The sequence below is a fragment of the Cynocephalus volans genome, chromosome 1, assembly GCF_027409185.1.
Source record: "Cynocephalus volans isolate mCynVol1 chromosome 1, mCynVol1.pri, whole genome shotgun sequence".
NCBI classification, from domain to species: Eukaryota; Metazoa; Chordata; class Mammalia; order Dermoptera; family Cynocephalidae; genus Cynocephalus; species Cynocephalus volans.
Window position 1 is genome coordinate 17,578,501 of NC_084460.1, and position 20,394 is coordinate 17,598,894.

Consider the following 20,394-nt stretch of genomic DNA (forward strand, 5'->3'; position numbering starts at 1 on the left):
TAAACTCCCAACTAAAGCTTCACAAGCCTCCTTCATAAGGGTGTGTGGGGCACAGGGCACAGAAAACAGGTTCAGACATGAACTCCAAGGAGTGTGCATTTTAAGGCTACACCAGCCTTTATGAATTGTTTTTTCAGCACCAGCATTTTGCTTTTAAACCACTATTTAGCACCCCAGCTGAGGAAGACCTCGGGGTAGAAGGGGATGGATAGGAAGTGGAGGAGACTGGTGTTTATGGAAACCCTGAGGACACGTATAGATGGCATTACACTGGACAACTACGTGACTTGTATTTAGGATAATAAACTTGTATTTAGGATAATTGGGGGAGGAGGGGTGGGACATATTAAGAGAAATGCCCAGGTTGCTGCTGGCTGCTAACATGACCAGTTGTAAACTTGTTCTTCTCTAGGATATATTCCTTCCAAAATATAGATTAATTCTCTCACTATCATTAAAATAAGACACATTGCCAATAAGAAAGCACCTTTCTTTGGAGCATTTCTTGGGTTAAGATCCTTAGATTCCCAGACCATCCATGGTACCTTTGAACCAATGTAAACAGGTCAGTTAGCTGCCTGGTTTATTCCCCAGAATGATGAGATCCGGCACTGAAAATGATGTCTATACTGAGCCTCCTCCCGTCAAATGAAGTAACTAGATAACCACACATACCCACCCTTTTATGCTCTCATAACTCAGCATATTGGAAATTTTTTTTCCGGGACCCACTGCAGCCCACAATGTCCCACAGCCCAGGAGGATTTGAGCCCCAAACTGGCAGCTGAATAATCACCCTTTTCTGCAGGACATACCCAACATTAAGAGCCAAAACTTTGTCTACCCTTCGATGGAAATCGATGTTTTCTCAAAGAGGTCCCCTCAAAAGCAGCAGCAAGCCCACTGGGAGAGGGTTTGGCAGAGGCTTCAGCCAGCCCGCGGGTTTCCTTTGACCTTGATTATGACCGGGAGGTCGCTGCTAATTGCCAGGCTTGCCTCGAGGTGGAAAATTAGCCTCGCTTTCCACTGCCACCGTAGAGTGGCAAGTTCTGCTGTCCGCGGCAGTGGTGAGACGGTCTCTTCCAGGCCCATCCCTTGCCACCCAGAGAGCTGCTCGGAGGCCGCCTACAGGTGCAATCCCGGCACTGCGGTCCGGGCGGCGGGACCGCGCGCCAGGAAGGGTGTCCGAACCCCCCCAGCACCACTGCTCGCCCTTCCCAAAGCCAGCACGGGGCCCCGGCGTGCCCGCCGCCCTCTCCCCCCGGTTTCCCCACGCCTCTGCTCTGGCGCGGTTTGGAAAGGGAGTTGGGAGCCCTCCGAGGCTCCGCAGACTCGGATCTGGGAGGGGGCGGGGCGCGGCCGAGGCTTCTAGAAGCTGCGGCAAGCCCGGCTCCGGGAAAGTTTTTCAAAGTTCCCAGCAGCGTCTGCCCAGGTCGCCTCCGCCGGGTGAGCAGACGGCGGCAAGCGCGCCAGCCTCGCCGCCGCCGCGGCCGCCTCTGTCGCTACCGCCGCCAGCAGAGCGCTCTGGGCGGCTCGCTCGCTCGCGGGAAGCGGGCCGGGCTCCCGGCGGGCAGGCCCTCCTCCTAGGGCGAAAGCCGCAGCTGACGCAGGCGGCTCGGAAGGCGGAAGCCGCCCCGCTCCGACCGCTCGGGCAGCGCCGCGGCGCCTACACCTGGGGCTCCGACGGACCGGCAGAGGCGCACGGCCCGAGGGGGCGGCCCCCGCTGGGGTCCCCGGGCGTCCCTGAGCAACGGCCCCTTCCAAGTTCCTCCTCTGGCCCTCCCTTCCCGCCCGGCCTAAGTCTCCCGAAAGTGGGGTCCGCTTGGGGCTGTCTACGCCCCCACGCGCGTCCCCCAGCCCCCTCCAAGATCCTCCTCGCATTCCCCCTCCCCAACAACGTGAGGGGAAGGGGCGTGTCTTCTCAGGACACGCCTCTTATGAATATTAATAGACGCGCATGCGCCTTGCCCAGCGTGCTGGGTAGAGGTGGCCAGCCCCGGCCGCGGCTCCCAGACGGGCTCTCCGGGTCCTTCTCCGAGAGCCGGGCGGGCACGCGTCATTGTGTTACCTGCGGCCGGCCCGCGAGCTAGGCTTGGCTTTTTTTTTTTTTTCCTCTCCCTCCCCCCTTTCCATGCAGCTGATCTGAAAGGGAATAAAAGGCTGCGCATAATCATAATAATAAAAGAAGGGGAGCGCGAGAGAAGGAAAGAAAGCCGGGAGGTAGAAGAGGAGGGGAGCGCCTCAAAGAAGCGATCAGAATAATAAAAGGAGGCCGGGCTTTTTGCCTTCTGGAACGGGCCGCTCTTGAAAGGGCTTTTGAAAAGTGGTGTTGTTTTCCAGTCGTGCATGCTCCAATCGGCGGAGTATATTAGAGCCGGGACGCGGCGGCCGCGGGGCCAGCGGCGACGGCAGCACCGGCGGGAGCACCAGCGCGAGCAGCAGCGGCGGCGTCCCGAGTGCCCGCGGCGCGCGGCGCAGCGATGCGGTCCCCACGGACGCGCGGCCGGCCCGGGCGCCCCCTGAGCCTCCTGCTCGCCCTGCTCTGTGCCCTGCGAGCCAAGGTAGGAGCCTCTCGCCGGACCTCCCTCCCGGCCGTCCTCTCCCTTCCCTCGTGAAGCCTTGAACGCTGGCGGTTGAGCCCCGCGAGCGGACTCGGGAGCCCTCGGGCGCCCGACTCCTCGGCCCAGCCCCTGCGCCCGAGAGGCTGCACCTGGGCTGAGCGTGCCATCTCCCCCTTGGGGAGCCCCCGGCTTCCTAAGGGGGATCCATCCCTCCAGGCTGGGTAGGGGCGCGTTCGCTCCGCTCCTGCCCCCGCAGGCAGTCGTCGGTTTTCTCCCGTACTGGTACATTATGCCCCGGAATCACGTTGAGTCCCTGAAACTAGTTTTGCAAAATTTTTTTCGCTTGGCGCTGAGGGCTCGTCGGGGCGTGCGGGGAGGGAGTCGCTCCCTCCACCCTCGAAGAAAACAACTTTCTCTGGCGCTGACCTTTCTCCCTCCCTCGCCGGCAGGTGTGCGGGGCCTCGGGTCAGTTCGAGTTGGAGATCCTGTCCATGCAGAACGTGAACGGGGAGCTGCAGAACGGGAACTGCTGCGGCGGCGCCCGGAACCCGGGGGACCGCAAGTGCACCCGCGACGAGTGTGACACGTACTTCAAAGTGTGCCTCAAGGAGTATCAGTCCCGCGTCACGGCCGGGGGGCCTTGCAGCTTCGGCTCGGGGTCCACGCCTGTCATCGGGGGCAACACCTTCAACCTCAAGGCCAGCCGCGGCAACGACCGCAACCGCATCGTGCTGCCTTTCAGTTTCGCCTGGCCGGTGAGTGACGGACTCGAGGCCCGGTATAGGCTTGTACCCGCGCTGGCCGAGCCCTGCTTTCCCTTGAGGGGGGATTTAAACAGCCTTGACCTGAAACTCGTTGCTAACGGGGGAAGCCTTTGGAGGTAGCGGGTTAGGGAGCCGAGACTCTGCTTAGACCTCGGCAGGACCGGATGGGGCGGCTCCCATCCCCGCTGCCGTTTGCTTAGAGCACAAAAGTGGGACCCTAAAGGGGAGTGTGGGGCAAAGCTCTCAGGAAGGCCGGCTTAAACTTGCAACTTGAAGGCCCCGGAGTAAGACCCACCCCCAGGAGGTCACTGTGGGAGATCTGTTTGCTTAACCAGTTAAAGCTGATGCGCAGTGAAAGGAGACGGCGCGCAGTTCTGGCCTGCGAACGCCGTCCGAACTGGCACTCTCCCCTTTCCCGTGAGCGGCCGGGACAGCGGGTGTGTCCTTCCTGGGGGGTGGGGGGCGCCTGTTTCCCGCTGCTTCCCGGGAGATTTTGGTGTGTGCAGGGGTGCTCTCCAGGCTGGCCGTGAAGGCCCGGGGGCGGCCGCCGCTGTGGGGCTGTCTCGGGGCCCTCTACCGAGCTGTAGGCCCGGGAACCTCCGCCCCCTGCCGGTCCCTTCCTGCCCCCGCCCAGTATAGCCCTTGTGGCCTCACTTCCAGCGGTTCCCGGGCTCTGGAACAGCTGTGTTTGCAAACTTCCTCGGGAAGGGCGGGCGCACGCCCTCGTCCGGCGGGCGCATGGCCCCCGCAAGCCTTCAGGGGCTGTGCCAAGGCTTGGAAGGGGCGGCCCGCTGGAGGTGGTGTCTGTGGGTTCAAGTGCATGGTCCCTCACCCTCCGCTGTCCCCGGAGCAGCTCGGCGCCCGGGCCCAGCTGGCAAACCCTGCAGCGAGGCCCTTGCAACATCCTAAAATGGGTGGAAGGAAGATGGGTGCGATTGCAGAAAGGGAGGAAAGGGAAATGTAGGGGGTGTGCCCTCTGCCAGGCGCCCGCTGTCCAGGAGGCGTGACTCATTGCCAGGGCTGGGGCTTGGCCCAGCCTGTGCGGGGAGGATGGGTGGTGCGAGGGGGGAGCTCGGTGCCTCAGAGGATTGCTTTCCACCACGTGCTCTTATGGGGTGCGCTCTGCTGCCTCCTATGCGCGGGCTCAGGCTGTGATTCGCAACTCCGCCAGGGGAGAGTGTCTGGCTAGGTCCGTGTGTGAAGCTGGGGGTGGCTGTTAGGTTCGCGTTTACAGGAGCTGGCATTATAAAGTGCCCTCTGCCGTGGGTGAGATAAGACAGTTATCAAAACATGTCATTAGAAGGGGTTTACAAAAAAGCAAAAACATGCTGTGTGAGAGGCTCTTCTCAGATCTGAGAACTGTTTCTGTCCTGGGATTTTATTTTTACAGATTGTTTATCTTGTTTGCTAATCCCCTATTAGGGAGAACTTTAAGCTAAAGAGGTTGGCTACCTTTAAATCGGCTGGGCCCAAGCTGACGGAATACTGACTTGTCCTTGAACATGTGTTTAGAGTTTAGGGGGAAGGGGCCTGCAGGTGGTTCCACCCTCTGCAGATCAGTACTGAGCCCCTTGCTTTTCACAAGACCATAAAAGGAATCTTATTAGTGATGTGAAAAAGCAGCAAGCCTGGCTGAGATTCATTTTGGAGAGTAGGGTCAAGGGTGGCCCGGGTGAAAACAGGGAGGCTTGCTTGCTCCCTAGGCTGGCTGGGGAAAGTGACCTAGAAGGTGTGTCTGTTCTCTTTTGACACTTGGCAGAGAGTCATCAATGGAGAATGAGCGGAAATGGTGTGAGAGCAAGCCAGGAGGTGACTGAGTTGCTGGTGCTCTTCTGTGGTTTCAGGCTCCCACGGGTCACCAACCATGAAGTAGACTCTGGGCTTTTCTAGGATGGGGGACGGCTGGGGCAACACCGAGAATGTGGTTCTTTTGAAGTCGGGCCAAATGCGAGTATCACTCATAAGCAAGTCTCCACCCTGCCACCCCAAAAAGGCCTTCTGTGAAACATAAGCTTTACTTCCCAAGAGAACTTGGAGTTTAGGTGTATTGTTTTAGTTTATTTTTCTGAATGTGGTTGGAGAAACATCACAGTCTGTAACTTTCAACAGTGAGTCCAGGGTGAGTGTACATAACCGAAAGCACTTCGGCAGCTGAGCAAGTATTGACATACATAGCACAGCTTCATTTGGTTCGGCAGTTAGCTGTTCATGAGCGTGCATTTTTAAAACTGATTTCCTTGAATAGGTAATAACTGAACTTGGTACAGAATTAAAGTAGTAACAAGAGGAGGATATATGTTTTTTTAAAAAAAGACAAAACCCCCCAAAACTCCAAACCACCTTGGACTTTTCAGCTATCCAAGCTCCCAATTCCTAGGCAGCCACAAACACCATTTGTGAATCCTCCTAAATTTGCTAACACTGAAAGAACTGTGTGTCAGGATGCAGTGGTAGGTCAGTGAAGGTCACGTACTTCATGTCTTTTGTTTGGAATTATGACCCCAATCCAGCACTGTTCATGTTCTAGAGAGGAAGAGGAGGAAACGATTTGGTCAGATATGAAATACAATCCACATTCCAGTGTGCATGTGAGAAGCTCTGTAGAGGTGGGCTTGCCTCCATATCATATCTGATTACATCCCACTTGGTGTCCATTGCCCCAGCCCTGGTCTTGTGGTAGTTTTTTATTAGTGCTTCTAATTGCCATACCATTGCTGCTCCAAGGGGCTTGACTTGAAGCAACTAGCCTGATTTATGGTTCTCAAATTGAGAGACTGAGTGATAAGAACATCATTGTGGGAGGTAATTGGGCTTAACAAGAAATGATTTGGGAATAACCATCTATAAATCACTGAAATGGTTAATTTGCACCTTCCAAAATTACTCTTAAATCTCAGTAGTGCCTGCTTACTAATCTAATAAACACTACCCGTCACCAAAAGCTTTCTGGGAACCCAGGAACCCCAGATAGCTGCATTGGTGGCCTTAGAGTAAAATGAATCTAGAGAAACTATGGTTTGGGAAGCAATTGGGGTATCTGGCTTCTTAACCTCATATTTAAATACTGTTGACCCTATTAAAAGCCTTGCCGAGATAAACTTTTTTTTTTTTTTTTTTTTAAGGAAAATCCAATGAAATATTCTTGCATACCAGAGGGATGCCAGCTTTGGCCCCCTTCACACTTAAGGCCTGAATTAACAATTGCCAGAGGTGTGGGTAAATCGGCTGCCACGATATTAATCACAGAATGTAATTGACAAGTCTTGCCTTTATGCTTTCTGCCTTATCTGGTGCCTGAGCCTCTGTAGATGTGGTATAGACACATGGAGGGCAGAGGGATGGGGCTGTCATTTGAGCTGGCTTCTTTCTTCAGCCAATATTTGCAACCTGCCTGTGTGGTCAGCATGTGTACAAATAAACAGCACATGTGTGTGTACGTGCTAAGGCAAGGGACTTTCTTCATGTGGAGAAAAGAGCATTTGGTCTAAGAAATCTACCTCAAACTAAAGTGATGAAATGATGTGTCTGCATTGTAAAACCGAGCTTGGGGGATAGTGGAGCTGTGCTTGCTTTGAAAGGATTGTACTGTCTGCAGAAAGGCAGTTCCCCAAATGGAATTCCTAGTCCAGGTACTTGGTTTCTAATACATATATTTTTTTCTCTTGCAGGTGTAACCTTCTGTGTTTTCTTCCTCCTTGTTGTTTTGTATCTTAGCAACTTATTTAAACCTCCAGTACTTACATGAGTTTGCAACCCACTACCTCCACACCCATAATTCTACAGAGACCTAAACATTTTTAGAAGATGGTGAAACTTTTGGCATAGAGGCTTTTGGGGGAGTTGAGTGGGTAAGAAGGAGAAGCAGCAGAAACTTACAGGCATGTAAACTTCCAGAAAACCAGCAATCTGAATGCTGTCTAAAATCTTTACACCAAATAGTGATGCTTTAAGGGATCTTTTGGATAGAAGACATGGGAAATTTAGCATGGAGAAAAAAGTTATCCACAGAAAGAGTCAAAGCAACAAAGGAGTCTTCATGTTCCTAATCTGAAAACAGGAATGCAAACAGCGGCCTTGGCTGGATTCATAGTAGCCACTGGCCCTGTTGTAGAAGGGCCAGAACTTGGTCCCAATGTCAGGCTTTCAAGAGTAGTTATAATGCATAATCGTGGATGTACATACAGTTAGCATTGTAATCTATAAAAGCAAGTATTCCTGAAAATTTTCCCTTTGTAAACTTGAGAGGCATATTCCCCACCTACCCTCAGCCCCCAAGGTTAGGATGCAGGCTATTGAGAGAAATGACACTTGGCTCCAGCTCTTAAGTATGTATTTTCTTTAAAAATTGGAACTAAACAAACAACCTTTTCTTCCAGTTGTTGGAAGATGTATTGGGATGTATGGAAAGTGATGATTCTAGATGGAGAAGGGTCTGGGGTTCAGAAATGTCCCACCTTTACCTGGGCACATGGGACCAAGTGACTGTGTTGCAACTTCCTTGGTGGTTTGTGATCACTGCGTGGATCACAGCAGCCCTTATTTTTATGGTGTCAGTGACATCTATCAGTGGTGTAGTATGTATGCAGGGAAGAAATTCTGCAATGAGGCTCCCAGTGGTTAAAAGGGGGTACGTAAATATTCAAACATTCAGAGTCCTTTACCAGCTCAACCCAGTTTTTATGTGCTTTTGGTAAATAAGTAGAAAGGCTTCTTGTTCGGGCTTGCTCTGTGTGAACTGGACCGTTGTGCTTGGCTGGCTTCTTGGTATTCTATCTATTAACCTCACCACCCTTTTGTAACTGGTGCATTTAATTATCAGTGGGATGCCTTTCAAACAGGTAAGGGTGATGATGGGAAAGGGGGTGGGGGCATCGCATTGAGACTCTCAAATCTGGATATGAGCATTGGGGCCACTTGGTGAGCCTTTGAGGTGGGCTTTGAGAAAATCACCCTTTGTAACCAGATCGGATTCTATTGACATGTCAAACCCTGCAGATGTGATTCCTTTCTATGACCGAAGTCTTAGCTTGGATGCTAGAGCATTGTTGGCCTTTCTCATCTCACCTTGCCAAAACCCTGTGCTACGTGAATTGTGTGTGCAAGTGTGCGCACACATGGAGTCTAAAACCTTTGTTGTTTAATATGTTTTGTGACTGGAATATATTATATGCTGGCCACCCAGACGCAGGCAGGACAATAGAGTTGGCCGAATTGACTGAAATGAGGATTAAGAGAATAATGGGGCCTCTCCAAAAATAATGCTAGTACAGGGCAAGCGACCGGAAGCAACAGTTGAGTCAGCAGAGCGCAGGGCCCTGACAGACCTGGGGCGACTGACCCCACACAATGGCGTGGTGGCGCCCCGGCCATTCCCAGGATGTTCATGCCTCAGGAGGGCCCGCCTGTTGCGGCGGCCTGGGGTCTGGACGCCACACGCGTGCCGTTTGGATGAGGGTTTGTTTGTGTCCGTGAGCTTGGCAGGAGGGGAGGCAGCTGCTTCTCAGGGCTTGGTTTGGCTGCCACTGTTGCCAGGAAAAGGAAGCTCCCAGCAGCCAACACAATTACCTTTGTTTCTTACATCCGCCTTTCTTAATGTGGCAATTAAGTGCTTACCACTCTGCCTAGTGCCAAGGTAACCGCCATGGAGTGGGACAGGACGCAGAGCACTACCCTGGAGTAGCAGCCTAAGCATGGAAGGAGGAAAGAGGTGCAGGGAATGTGGCCCTGGGAAGCTTTGATATGCTGCTCTAGGTAGAATTCCATGGAAATCTCCCAGAAAGCAATTCTGAAAGCTGACCACTCATCTTTGATGCTGCATGAGAATAGGAACCAGCCACTGTGTTGCCAGATTTTCTTGGGCCTGAAGCTGGGCAGGGGCAGAAATATTTCACTTTGCAAATCCAGACTGAAGACCTTTTAATGTCCCATCCCTCCTACTTCGCCCCCAGACTATTATGCTGGGAAAACAAGGAAAAAAGATGAAAGCCAGGTGATTCTTTGTAGGAATCTTGGTTTTATAGTTTGAAACCAAGAAAAACCCAGGTATTTGCTGCTTTGTTTTTTAGTATGAACTTAAATCGGAACAATTTGCTTTTCCAAGTCCTCCAGGACTGGGAACGTGGCCTCTTCTGGGGGTCTGATTTGCAGTGGCTAACTGGGTGTAACTTGGTTGTACTGGGTTGCTGATTTGTGCCCTGGTACCCTGCTTTGGTGGCATGAGGTGGGCGTGATTTGGGAGTTCAGTGTCTGGATATATATGTAGGGATACACAGAGGTCAGGCGTGGGCCTGGGAAAAATTAAAGTTCCCTAGCAACTTATAATCATTGCTAAATTATCTTGATTGTTGATCTATAGTGTGGGGATGGAGTGGGAGGTAAGAGTGCCTCCTAATAGGAGCCTTGGAGAGAATCCTTTTCTCTGAAGGCTGGGCAAGAGGATTCCCCCTGTCCCAGGAGACTAGTCCTGGAACCCTAATCCCTTCTCTGAAACACGGGGAGAGAAGTCCAGCCGCCTGCCCTCACCCCATCTCCTCCTCTGAGAAAGAAGGCAGTTCGTGGAAAATTACAAAGCCAGGCATCCAGCGCTGTGTGTGCTATCCTTTTCCCTCAAGGTGGGGAGGTATAGGTCAGCAGCTCCCGAGGCCTTCCCAGTCCTGGCAAGAATGAGCCTGGTAGATCGCTTGGTCTTCCAAGTTCCTGGGCAAGACCTAAGGATCCCTTTCCTCTTGAGTGTTAAGCAGAATTAATACTGCCACACCAGCTCAGTCCCAGGATGCCTTCCCTTATAGTGGGGTTTGTGGGTATTATGTATTTAGTGCTTGTGCAAGTCTGTCAAAATGCCTGGTATCAACGCATCTAATCAGAGGATTAATTACAACAATATTGTTGAAGTGGAGACGTGGGCCTCAACGTGACCAGCAAATGAAGGGCTTAATTATACAGAATCGGCCACACATCTGGCCTCATGTTGACTTCGCTCTCACCTCAAATCAGAAAAATATAATTTCTTGCTGCTCTTAGGGAAGAGTCCTGTAATTTGTAGGAAGTCCTGGGAAACTTAAGAGGCTGTAAATAAGGTGTAACTTTCACTAATAAAATATTAACGACAATAACAATGAACTTGGACCTATGGCCACTAACAGGAGAGGGCTTGGTATGTGCCCTGGCTTGCCCGGTTTTGCTTGCTTTTCTGAGCATTTTCCCACAGTTATCAGTGAACGAAATGGAATCCTACTCTGCCTTGAGTATGAAACATATTTCGGCTGAATTCCAAAGCAGGGTCTATCACGAGATATTTTTATATGCAGAGAGGACTTGCCATGTTGCTGTGAGAGCAGTAAGCCTGCCTTGAGTTATGAATGAAACTTTTTTTTTTTTTGGCCTTTACCTTATGCCTTTCTAGGCAGCAGTGTATTTCTGGTGGCACAGAGCTATTTAATCAATACATGCTGCTATTTCCAATTTGTCGGTTTCTGCCAGTTGCAAAGCAGGGACGTATAAACAGGTTCAGGTTCCTTTTCTCCCCACTAGCCTCAGGTAAACTTCTCCAGCGCTGAGATAGCAGAAGGTGTAGTTAAACCCTGGTGTTTTTGTGAGACTGACCTCATTGTAAATTAAGAATGAAGATTTGAGTAAAAGTGGGAATTTGCTAATAGCTTGGGTTTTGGGGGGAGGTGGAATTCTGAGATAAGCTGGAGAGATAAAAGGTGCCTTGAGTATAATAGCTGGCATCTTGCCAGTATCCAGGGAATTTGTTCCGTTAGTAGACTGATTATTCCTGGAATGTTAGATCTTATTGACAGATAAGTTCATCAATAGATATAACCCACGGGCGTGCGGTTATTCCGCCCTTTGTGCTTTCTTCCTCAGACTCTGCCCGGCCCACCACCCAAGTGAGGTTGCCTCTTTGTTTTGCACCCACCCCCTCCTGCTTCCTAGAGTCACCTGATACTTGTGGGAGCCAGGATGGTCTCACACAGACAGGGCTTTCAAAGGGGTTCTGAAAAGGAAAAGGGGGCCTCCCTGGGGACCGCCCCACCAGGGCCCAAAGTGTAACCTTAGCAATACCCCCTCAGTACACATACCTGCTTAGGTTAGCTGAGAATAAATTCTTTGTGTGATTTTTTTTTTCCCCCCTCATGCTTTAGGGTTGGGGTCTGGAAAGTTTTGGAAAACCATATGCTGAGTGCTCTCATATAGGGAGATGGTGTTTCCCCAATCAGGACTTAGGGCTGCCTGCATGTGTGATGACCCCAGTGGCCCCTGCCAGGTGAAAGGAGTCACTTGTCAAGCTGGGGAGAGTGCTGAGCAGGAGAAGGCAGTGGGTCTGGGTTGAAACACCCAGGACCTCAATGCACTGGGCCAACAGCATTTTCATTTTGGCTTTATGGTTTTGTTTGGTGGGGGTGTGCGGGGAGGCCAAGAAAGTATGACATTGAGACTTGACCCCTATTTCTGCATCACTAAGTTACTGTTTCTGTCTTGCAGAGGTCCTATACTTTGCTTGTGGAGGCATGGGATTCCAGCAATGACACTGTTCGTAAGTATCAAGTCAACGTGATGGACTTTTCCCTGCATGCGTGTGGAAGCGCAGCCCACCGGGAGAGCTGGATTGTCTCATCAGTGCTTAGGACTTCTACCGCCCTCTGCCATCTGCTTCCCACCCTGCTCCAGTGAATCTGTCAGAGGAATCTATTCCTTCACTTCCCCTAGAATTTCAGCTTGGAATATTAAGTGGCCAGAACAGGCTCCCAGTTAACTCAGTCCTGAATATGGGACCTAGATTATCTTTGGGATAGAGATCTTAATGGTTTTACAACTTTAAAACCTTGTAGACTGCTAAAGGATCAAAGCAGTGACTTTTTAAAAGTCCATTTAAACTTTAAGTGAGCATTTAATCTCTCATCGAAGAGATAAAGCCATAAAGGTGGCGCTGGGCTCTAAAGACCGACCTTGGATTTCATTTGGTGGGCAGGTGAGCTTCAAGCCCGCCCAGGTTTCCCACACTGTGCACGACAAACCTTTCATTGAAGTGGAATTCCAGAGCCTCGCGGGTGCAGCCATCACCCGCCTCGTCCCCTTCTGAAAGATGGCTCTGTTTTCAGCGCAGGCTGCTTTTCAGGACCTGAGGGGTGGGTTTTGGAGGAGAAGCCGTAGAGGCTGTGCATTGAAATGGCAGCAGGCTGGCTGATAAGGCTGTCTTGCTCTTTAATTATAAGTTCAGAATATGTTGCACCTTCAGAGCCCAAACTGTGAGTTACCTTTTTGCCAGCAGAGTTGTCATCAGAAAACTTGATTCACGTTGAAATCTCTTGGTCCGTGCACAAGGAAGAGGTGATCCTGCCGCTTGTCCCTGCCTTCCGTTCTTCTCCGCGTGTCACCTGCCTTTTGCTGCTTTACCAGTCCTTTCTCTGTGTTTTCACTGCTGATCGCATCTTTCCCCTTTTCTCGCCTTACTATTTTACTGAATCTGAGAATGGTGACTGCCCTGCATTGGCACAGTGAGGACCAGGCATATGCTGGGTGGGCAGCTTTCAGCTACCAGTGGGTTATTGGGCCACTTTGGACCATATGATCATTGTGGAGCTCTGGAGCACCAGATGCTCCCAGGCCATTTGGGTCACTCCTCTTGCTTTGACATTTTAGATCCAACTCTAGTGGAAGTCCAGAGTCTGAGCTTTCCTCCCCAGAAGGGTCCTCCTGTCACCCAGTGGGTGGGTGTGTGCGCGCACGCACTGGGCTGGAGGGGTGGCAGGGTAGCTTTGCTAGCCTTGGCTGTGGCTAATGCCAGTCAGGGTCATAGATAGGTATTTGTTCTCCCCTCCCTCCCCTGCCACAAACGTTGAGGGTTGTGTGAGTGTCATGTCACCGTGACCTACTTACAATGGTAACTAAGCATTAGGAAGAATGGGGTGGGGAGAGAGAAAATAGGCTGTACAAATACACTGGTGCAGGCATGGTGTTCTCCTTCCTCTCCCTTTCAGCTGTGAAAACAATCCATCTGCGCAGTGAGCATCCTCAAGATTGATCCTGGCCTGAGTTAAGAGCCAGGCCAAGACACTTGTTAGAAACATGTGTGAGACCCCCCCACACCCACACTCCCCAGGCATCCGCAGGGCCTTTCCTGGGCCTTCCATTGCCCCACAGGTTGGAGAGCTATGCCCTGGGGAAACTGGTGCCTATCCAGAGCTGTCCATGGTTGTCTACATTTCTGGACATCCCCATTTTATGGTTCTGGGGTGTCTCATCTCTTGCACAGGGGGTAACCAAATACCTGGAAGAGGATAAGGAAGACTAACGTAGGAATAAAATTCTTTCAGATCTCCACTTCTGGAGAGCAGGGTTGACCCAAAGTCATGGGGCACCCACTGCGGGTCATTGAAACTCACCTGGCAATCCCTGATGAAGAGGGGTGGTGTGTTTGGTGGGAATGGTTTATCTACTTGCCTCTTCAACCTCTCTTTTGCGGTGCTCCTGAGATATCCCAGGTTCAGCACAGTCTAAACCAAACTCGATATCTTCCCTCTCCAAAAGCAGTCCCTTGCCTAAGGCCCTTTCTGAATGACTAGCACCCATATTTGAACACCTGGGGCCATAAGGTAGAGATCGAGAAAGCGCCTTGTGTACACCCTCCCTAATTCTGCTCCAAGTTCTGAAAATCTTTTCTCTAGCTCTTCACTTAAATCTGGCTGCCTCCGGCTATCTCCCCTGCCACTGCTGTAGTCCAAGTCATCTCTGCTCAGGCCTGAACTCTTAACGGTCACTGCCAACTGGTCCGTCCATATCTACTGTAGTCCAGCTTCAGTGCTTTCCCTATTCTTGTCTTTTCAGAGCATAACATTTGATTGTCACCCTTACTACTAGAAGCCAGCCACCCTGTTGCTCTTGGGGAAGATCTTCATGTGGCCTGCAAGACCCTGCATAGCCCAGCCTGTGTGCCTGCCAGCTTTGTCTTACATACCATGTTGCTGTCTGTCATGCTGTATCCTAGCCACAGCCTAGCAGCTGCCCTTCCATCCTCACATGCATCACTTTCCTCCCTGCCTGAGGGCCTTTGCACATGCTGCTTGCTCCACCTGGAGTGTTTCGCTCCTTAGTTCATCACTCTCACCCTTCCTGATGGACTGCACACCATGAGGGCAGAAGCTGAAGATACTGGGAAGCCCAGATGGAGGTGGCTGCCCTCTGGGACCCAAGCTGTTTGCAAACATCCTAGCTTTGTATGCAAATTAGAGGCAGATGCTTGAGTTTGCGGACTGAGAATTCCCTCTAATATCAGCTCTGTAATGAACCCTCGCGAGCAGAGTCTGGCCCAAATGAAGCTCAGTACTTAAAAAGCATTTTCTAATGCTGGCCCTCTTGTTCTCCAGAATCACTTTTATTACATTTCAGGACTGCGGTATATAAGGGTCCAAGTTTTTCTTCCTCCCCCACAGTAAATGGTTTCAGTTTACTATAATGCTTACTAGATATGTAAATATAAATAGACATGCTTAAGACTATGTTCTTCTTATAGCTTAGCCTTCTCAGCTAAGGCTCTCATCTAGGTTCATGGGTTGGTGTGGTCCTGGGGTGATGCTCAGACTCATTCCTCATTACCTCCTCCTTGGCCTGCAAGGCTGTTGTAGGTGTTTCGTGGTCCATCTTCATGCAGTTGGAGATTGCGGGGGTAGGGGGGGCATGCCAACATCCTTTTCTGATCAAGGGGCTGGACTACCAAGTGAACGACCCCAGATGCACTTATAATGCCCCAAGATGACAGGAAGTGGTGTGCAGGTGGCAGCTCAGGAGAAGCAGGTAGCTAACTTGCTCTCTGTAACCCAGACTTGCTCATGCTCCCTGCCTTGGCAGGCCTGATGTTACTTTTACGGCTCTTTTAGCCCCATTGAGTATACTGACGTGAGCATCTTTATAGCACTTCCTGAAAATAAGTAGAAAGTTTACTGAGCTGCTGAAAATGACACGTCAGTCTGCACTCTTAGGATTGCCCTAGACTCTTGTCTAAATTGTTTGTTGTTGATACCAGCTTGAGAAATTGGAAGCCTTTGAGCCATGGCTAGTGTGTTTAAGTAATTCCTTTATTACGATCTCATAACCACACAGTAATAGGTCACTACACTTTTAACTGAACTAGCAGAGCAAACACAGTTAATGGCAGGACATTTTTGTCATTGTTTGGCATGTGTTTATTTGCAAAAACTGAGGTTTGTAAAATGTTATCTGCAAGTGGTTCAGTGCGTGCTGGGGTGTAAGACCGCAGGTGTGTGGGCTTGTTCAAGGCTTGTCTTGCCCACGTGACAGTTCCAGAACCTCAGAGGGTGAGTGCTGGAGCTGTGTTGGAATTGGAGTGTGTCGATGACGTCGCCCAGGAGTTCTTTCCTCCTGGTCATCTACGGGGCTTGCATAGCTTTGTAAAGGAGCATGGGCCCAGGGCCTAGAAAAACAGTGGTGTGGGTGGGTAAGAATCACAAAGGCATTGCAAGTAGGTACTAACTCTGTCTCTCCAAGGCGGCCTTGATTTTGACAAGGCGGTGAAGGGTTAGTGCTGGCAGGTTTAAGAAAACAAACACAAACTATGCTGGGTGCTGACTTAGTGCCTTGCTGCCTTTTCCCAGGCCTCCCCTGAACTCCTGGCACCTGGTGTCTGGAGCTATTTTTGTACTTGTCTCTTCTCTCAGACTAGATTATAAGTGACCTCAGGGCAGGGACCACTTCTTACTCTTCTGAGACCTGCTTGAGCTCTAGATGTTGATTTTCCTCGGTAAGCATTCCTTAAGGAGCATGACTTAGCTAAAATCAAAAACACCTCAATCTACCTGTCTCCAAAATGGGGTGAATTATTCTCCCATCTGCCTTCTGGGCAGAAAAAGGTGAACTGCATCCAGTTCATGGTGTTGCTATTTAAATACCTGCTTAAAAAGTAGCTGTGTTAACAGTTCTTAGAAAATGTTACTTAATCCACTTCTTGGCTTCCAGTGAAGAGAAGAGTTTTAAAATGGACAAAGATTTTCTAAGCAAAACACAACACTCTAAAACCTCAAAACATTGTGACCTTTTTCTGGAATAATGAAATTTCTTCAAGAGCAACATTCCGTAAGGGGCTACCTTCTGTAATATGTAAGGAGCTTTTGCAAATCTTTGTGGCCAGTGATAGAATAGACAGTTGGCAAAGGAGAAAAACAGGTTCAGTTCTGGTTTTGTAAATATCTGAAAGGGTGCTCATCATCAATTAAGTGCTAATTAAAACAAGAGATACCTCTTTACCTATCAGGCAAAGATCAGAAAGTTTGATTATAGTGTTGACACTGCTGTTGGGAAATGCAGTTTCCTGTGCTAGTGGGAGGACAAGCTTCTCCAGTGGGTAGTTTGGGATTGTCCGTGGACAGAGGTGGGTTGGTTGTGCACGTGCTCTGATCAAGCACTTCCATTCTAGGATATTTCTTACTGCTAGAACCACACATGTAGGCAGATATGGTTCAAGGACGCTCGGTGTGGCTTTAATAGCAAAAGGCCAAACCAACCCAAATGTCCATATGCCAGGGACTAGATAATTACTGCATGGTGTTTCCAGACAGTGAAATACTATGCAGCCGATAACGAGGGTAAATAACTGGTAACGGTGGTTGTCTCTGGGGAGGGCACAACTGTCCATTTTCTGCCCTTTTGTACAACCGATTGAATTTTGTACCATGTGCATATACCTTGAACTTTTTAAAATAGCCGAAATGGTTAGGGAAGTAGGCTCTGATGTGAACGTTAATGTGATTAATCTCTTTTGGCCTCTAGAACCCGACAGCATCATTGAAAAGGCTTCTCACTCGGGCATGATAAACCCCAGCCGGCAGTGGCAGACGCTGAAGCAGAACACAGGCGTTGCCCACTTCGAGTACCAGATCCGGGTGACCTGCGATGATTACTACTATGGCTTTGGCTGCAATAAGTTCTGCCGGCCCAGAGATGACTTCTTTGGACACTATTCCTGTGACCAGAATGGCAACAAAACTTGCATGGAAGGCTGGATGGGCCCCGAGTGTAACAAAGGTGTGTGCATCTTCACGTGTGCCAGGCAGGCTAGCCAGTCCTGAGTGCCTGTCTCTTTTGGTGTCAGATTCTCACCCCACCAGCAGCCAGGTGGCACATTGCTGTCTCGGGCTTGGTGGGACCTGGGCTGTTATCTACGCTTGAAGCATGAAGATGCTGTGGGTGCCCAGTGCAGATCCCCTTTGCTGGCTGCCGGCCCCATCCCCCAGCTGCTGTGAGTGCTGGCTGCAAACAGCTCACAGCTGCTCCTTCTCCAGAGAATTGTCCTAAGCCAAACAGGAGCCGCCCCATACCCCATCCCTCCAGCTCACAGTGAGTGACTGACATGAGGGGTGCAAAGGCTAGGCCCCTTTGCCTTAACGCTGTGGTACAGTTCACACTCCAGAGCTTCCCCTGAGATCAGGCTGAAGGCAGACTCCAGCTGAGACCACATCCCTGCCTGGTCCTCCCCTGCCCCATCCGTTCCCTCAGTCCCTTTTCCTTGTACTCGCATCCCCTTCTCAAGCTCTGCTTCTAACACACTCACCCAAAACAGATGTCCAGTGGGACTGGACTGGGTGCAGTTGATGTCTGAACAGACAATCCTGTAGGAAATTGACAGCCCCTGAGCTCGGGGTGACCTTGCAGCAAGCTTCCGCTGGGCACCTTTGGGGGCCGTGGCATTGAGCGAGGGGTGAGTGGTAGCTTGAGCTTTCCTACTTGTGGAGGACTGAGCCCACCCAAAGTGGTATAAGCTCTGAGTCCTGTGCTGTCTACTGTCCCATCCCCTTCTACTAGAACCCAGTGATTCCAATTCTAGCAACCTGACAGGTAGTTCTAGTTAGCCATATACTATCCCCTTAAGAACAATAATGTACCCTGCTTATTTTACATAATTAGGTAAATTCTTTCATGATAAACTCAAATGAATTTTGAACTATGACGGGCAGGGCATGGGGGGAGAAATTTGCAGGTCTCCTGGGCAATACTGCTTTTTTAAATAACGAGACAAGGGTTTAAAAAGGATGACCCTTCTGGAATTGAAAGAAGGAATTAATCGATGTACTAGGGTACCTCAAAAAGTTCATGGGAAGATTTGTATTATCTTTCAATTCTGTTTTTCCATGAATCTTTTGAAGTATCCTCGTATTTTAAAGTATTTGGTGTTTTGAAAATCCGTAGCAACTACCTAACAAATACTAAATATTAGATAGTTTAAATGTCACTTCAACTTGTTTTGGGTTTTTTTTTTCCCTTTAATGAAGGAAGTAGACAATTGCTTTGTGAGGATACTTTACAAGAGTACCACCAGATCTGGCCACTGGATTAGCCTGCTGAATGGATCCAGCCTGGTTGGCTCTGTTGGCCCCATGGGATTTTTGAAACTAGGCATTTGGTGGGCGGGGGTGGGGGGGTGGGGGTTAAGGAGGCTGGGCTCATCCGGACGTGCCCTGATGAGACAGAGTGGGTGGGATGGGGAAGGATTATCTAGACCTCTTTTTTTCTTTTGGTGAGGGTGGATGTGGGCGGGGTGGGAATTGACCGGATGGTGCTCAAGCCAGTAGCCAGGGTAGCTATTGTTTACAGAGACTGGGTGAAGGTCCCCTTCCCCCATCAACTTGCCTGCATTTTGTCCCCAAACACTATCATGTTGTGAGATCGGCTAGCATGGCCTTGAAGTTTAAAGCTGGATTTGTTATTCAGTCTCCTCCCATCTTCATCTCCTTACAATGGACTTGATATGAGATCTCTTAAAATCGTGGATTTTGTAGGCTTTATGTACTCTGCCATTCTCATGATGGTGGAAGTGCAAGAAAACAAGCAGTGTGCTGACACATCCTTTTCTGTGTTTTTTACAGCTATTTGCCGACAGGGCTGTAGTCCCAAGCATGGGTCTTGCAAACTCCCAGGTGACTGCAGGTAAATGACTAAACTGGTCTTTTGTGGGTTTAAGAAAAAAATTTTTTTTCCCTTAATGAGAGAGAGGGACAGACTTTGTGAATATGCCTCTTTTTCTCTGGAGGACAAGAAAGCCCTTAAAAAAAAAAAATTCAAATAGGCACATCCGAAGCTTATTAAATTATACCAGCTGTCTGATGGAATGCACACACCACTTCCCTCTCAGAAAAAAAGGAAACTCTGACGGGCGTAGCCAGTGACTTCACGTATTAACTGTTTTGTAAATTGATAACACATTTTTATAATCTTCCCTTAAAGTGCTAATGGACTAGATGGAGGGATGTGGGTTTCTTTGCATCTCTCCTCCTTCACCCTGGTCTTTCCTCTCCCTGCCCTCCCCCATTTTTCCCATCAACAGGCGAAAGTCCAGCATTCTTTAGAATGGGATTAGTACAATCTCCTGGCCCCTTTGCAGGCGGGAGCTGGGCCGGTGCTGAGAGGTTAATGGCTGCGCTGGAATCTTGTCAGTTGAGCCTGATGAATGTAGACTTTTGCTGCTGGCCTTTGAAGTCTGTTCTTTTATGGTCCACAAACAATGCTGAAGCCAAACAGAGACCTACCCTGACCGCTTCATGATGACGGTTTTGGAACTTCTTGAAATGTATATTATGCCAATTTGGGAAAGGCTTGTTTCAGGAAATATCTTGGGGTGTCTGTGGCATTTTGATGGAGTCTCACACTTTACTCTCCCTCCTCCCAAATTATAAGGATTAGCAGATTTAAAGTGACATTAAATGGATCCTTTGGGCCTGCCACTTTTGCCCCAAAAGCTACTCTGACTTGAACCAAGGGAAGCTTATGAAACCTAGGTTAAATCAGTGCATCTCAAACAAATATGTTACCTGGGGCTCTTATTTGAGTGTGGATCCTGATTCCATAGGTCTGGGGCGGGCCCAAGTTTCTGCATTGCTAATGAGCTCTCAAGTGATGCTGCTGGTAGGACCATGCTTTGGGAATCGTTGTCCCCAAAATTCAGTACTCAAAGTGTAATTGCCAGAATTAACCAGAGAACTGTTAAAATGCAGGTTGCTGGGCTCCACTTGGGCTGAATCCCAATCTCCGGGCTTACCTCAGTTTCCTGCATTTGACAA

At 49.9% G+C, this 20,394-nt stretch overlaps 1 protein-coding gene across 1 annotated transcript in view; it reads left to right on the plus strand.

Moving 5' to 3' along the window:
• The first annotated feature begins 2,059 nt into the window (after positions 1 to 2,059).
• The window catches only part of JAG1 (jagged canonical Notch ligand 1), a 35,735-nt gene continuing 17,400 nt past the window's right edge, over positions 2,060 to 20,394 (plus strand). Inside the window, exons 1-5 of the mRNA XM_063090202.1 lie at positions 2,060 to 2,561; positions 3,011 to 3,316; positions 11,813 to 11,864; positions 17,111 to 17,365; positions 19,204 to 19,264. Coding sequence (XP_062946272.1) covers positions 2,481 to 2,561; positions 3,011 to 3,316; positions 11,813 to 11,864; positions 17,111 to 17,365; positions 19,204 to 19,264 — 755 coding nt within the window. The 5' untranslated portion in view covers positions 2,060 to 2,480. The remainder of the gene's footprint in view (positions 2,562 to 3,010; positions 3,317 to 11,812; positions 11,865 to 17,110; positions 17,366 to 19,203; positions 19,265 to 20,394) is intronic.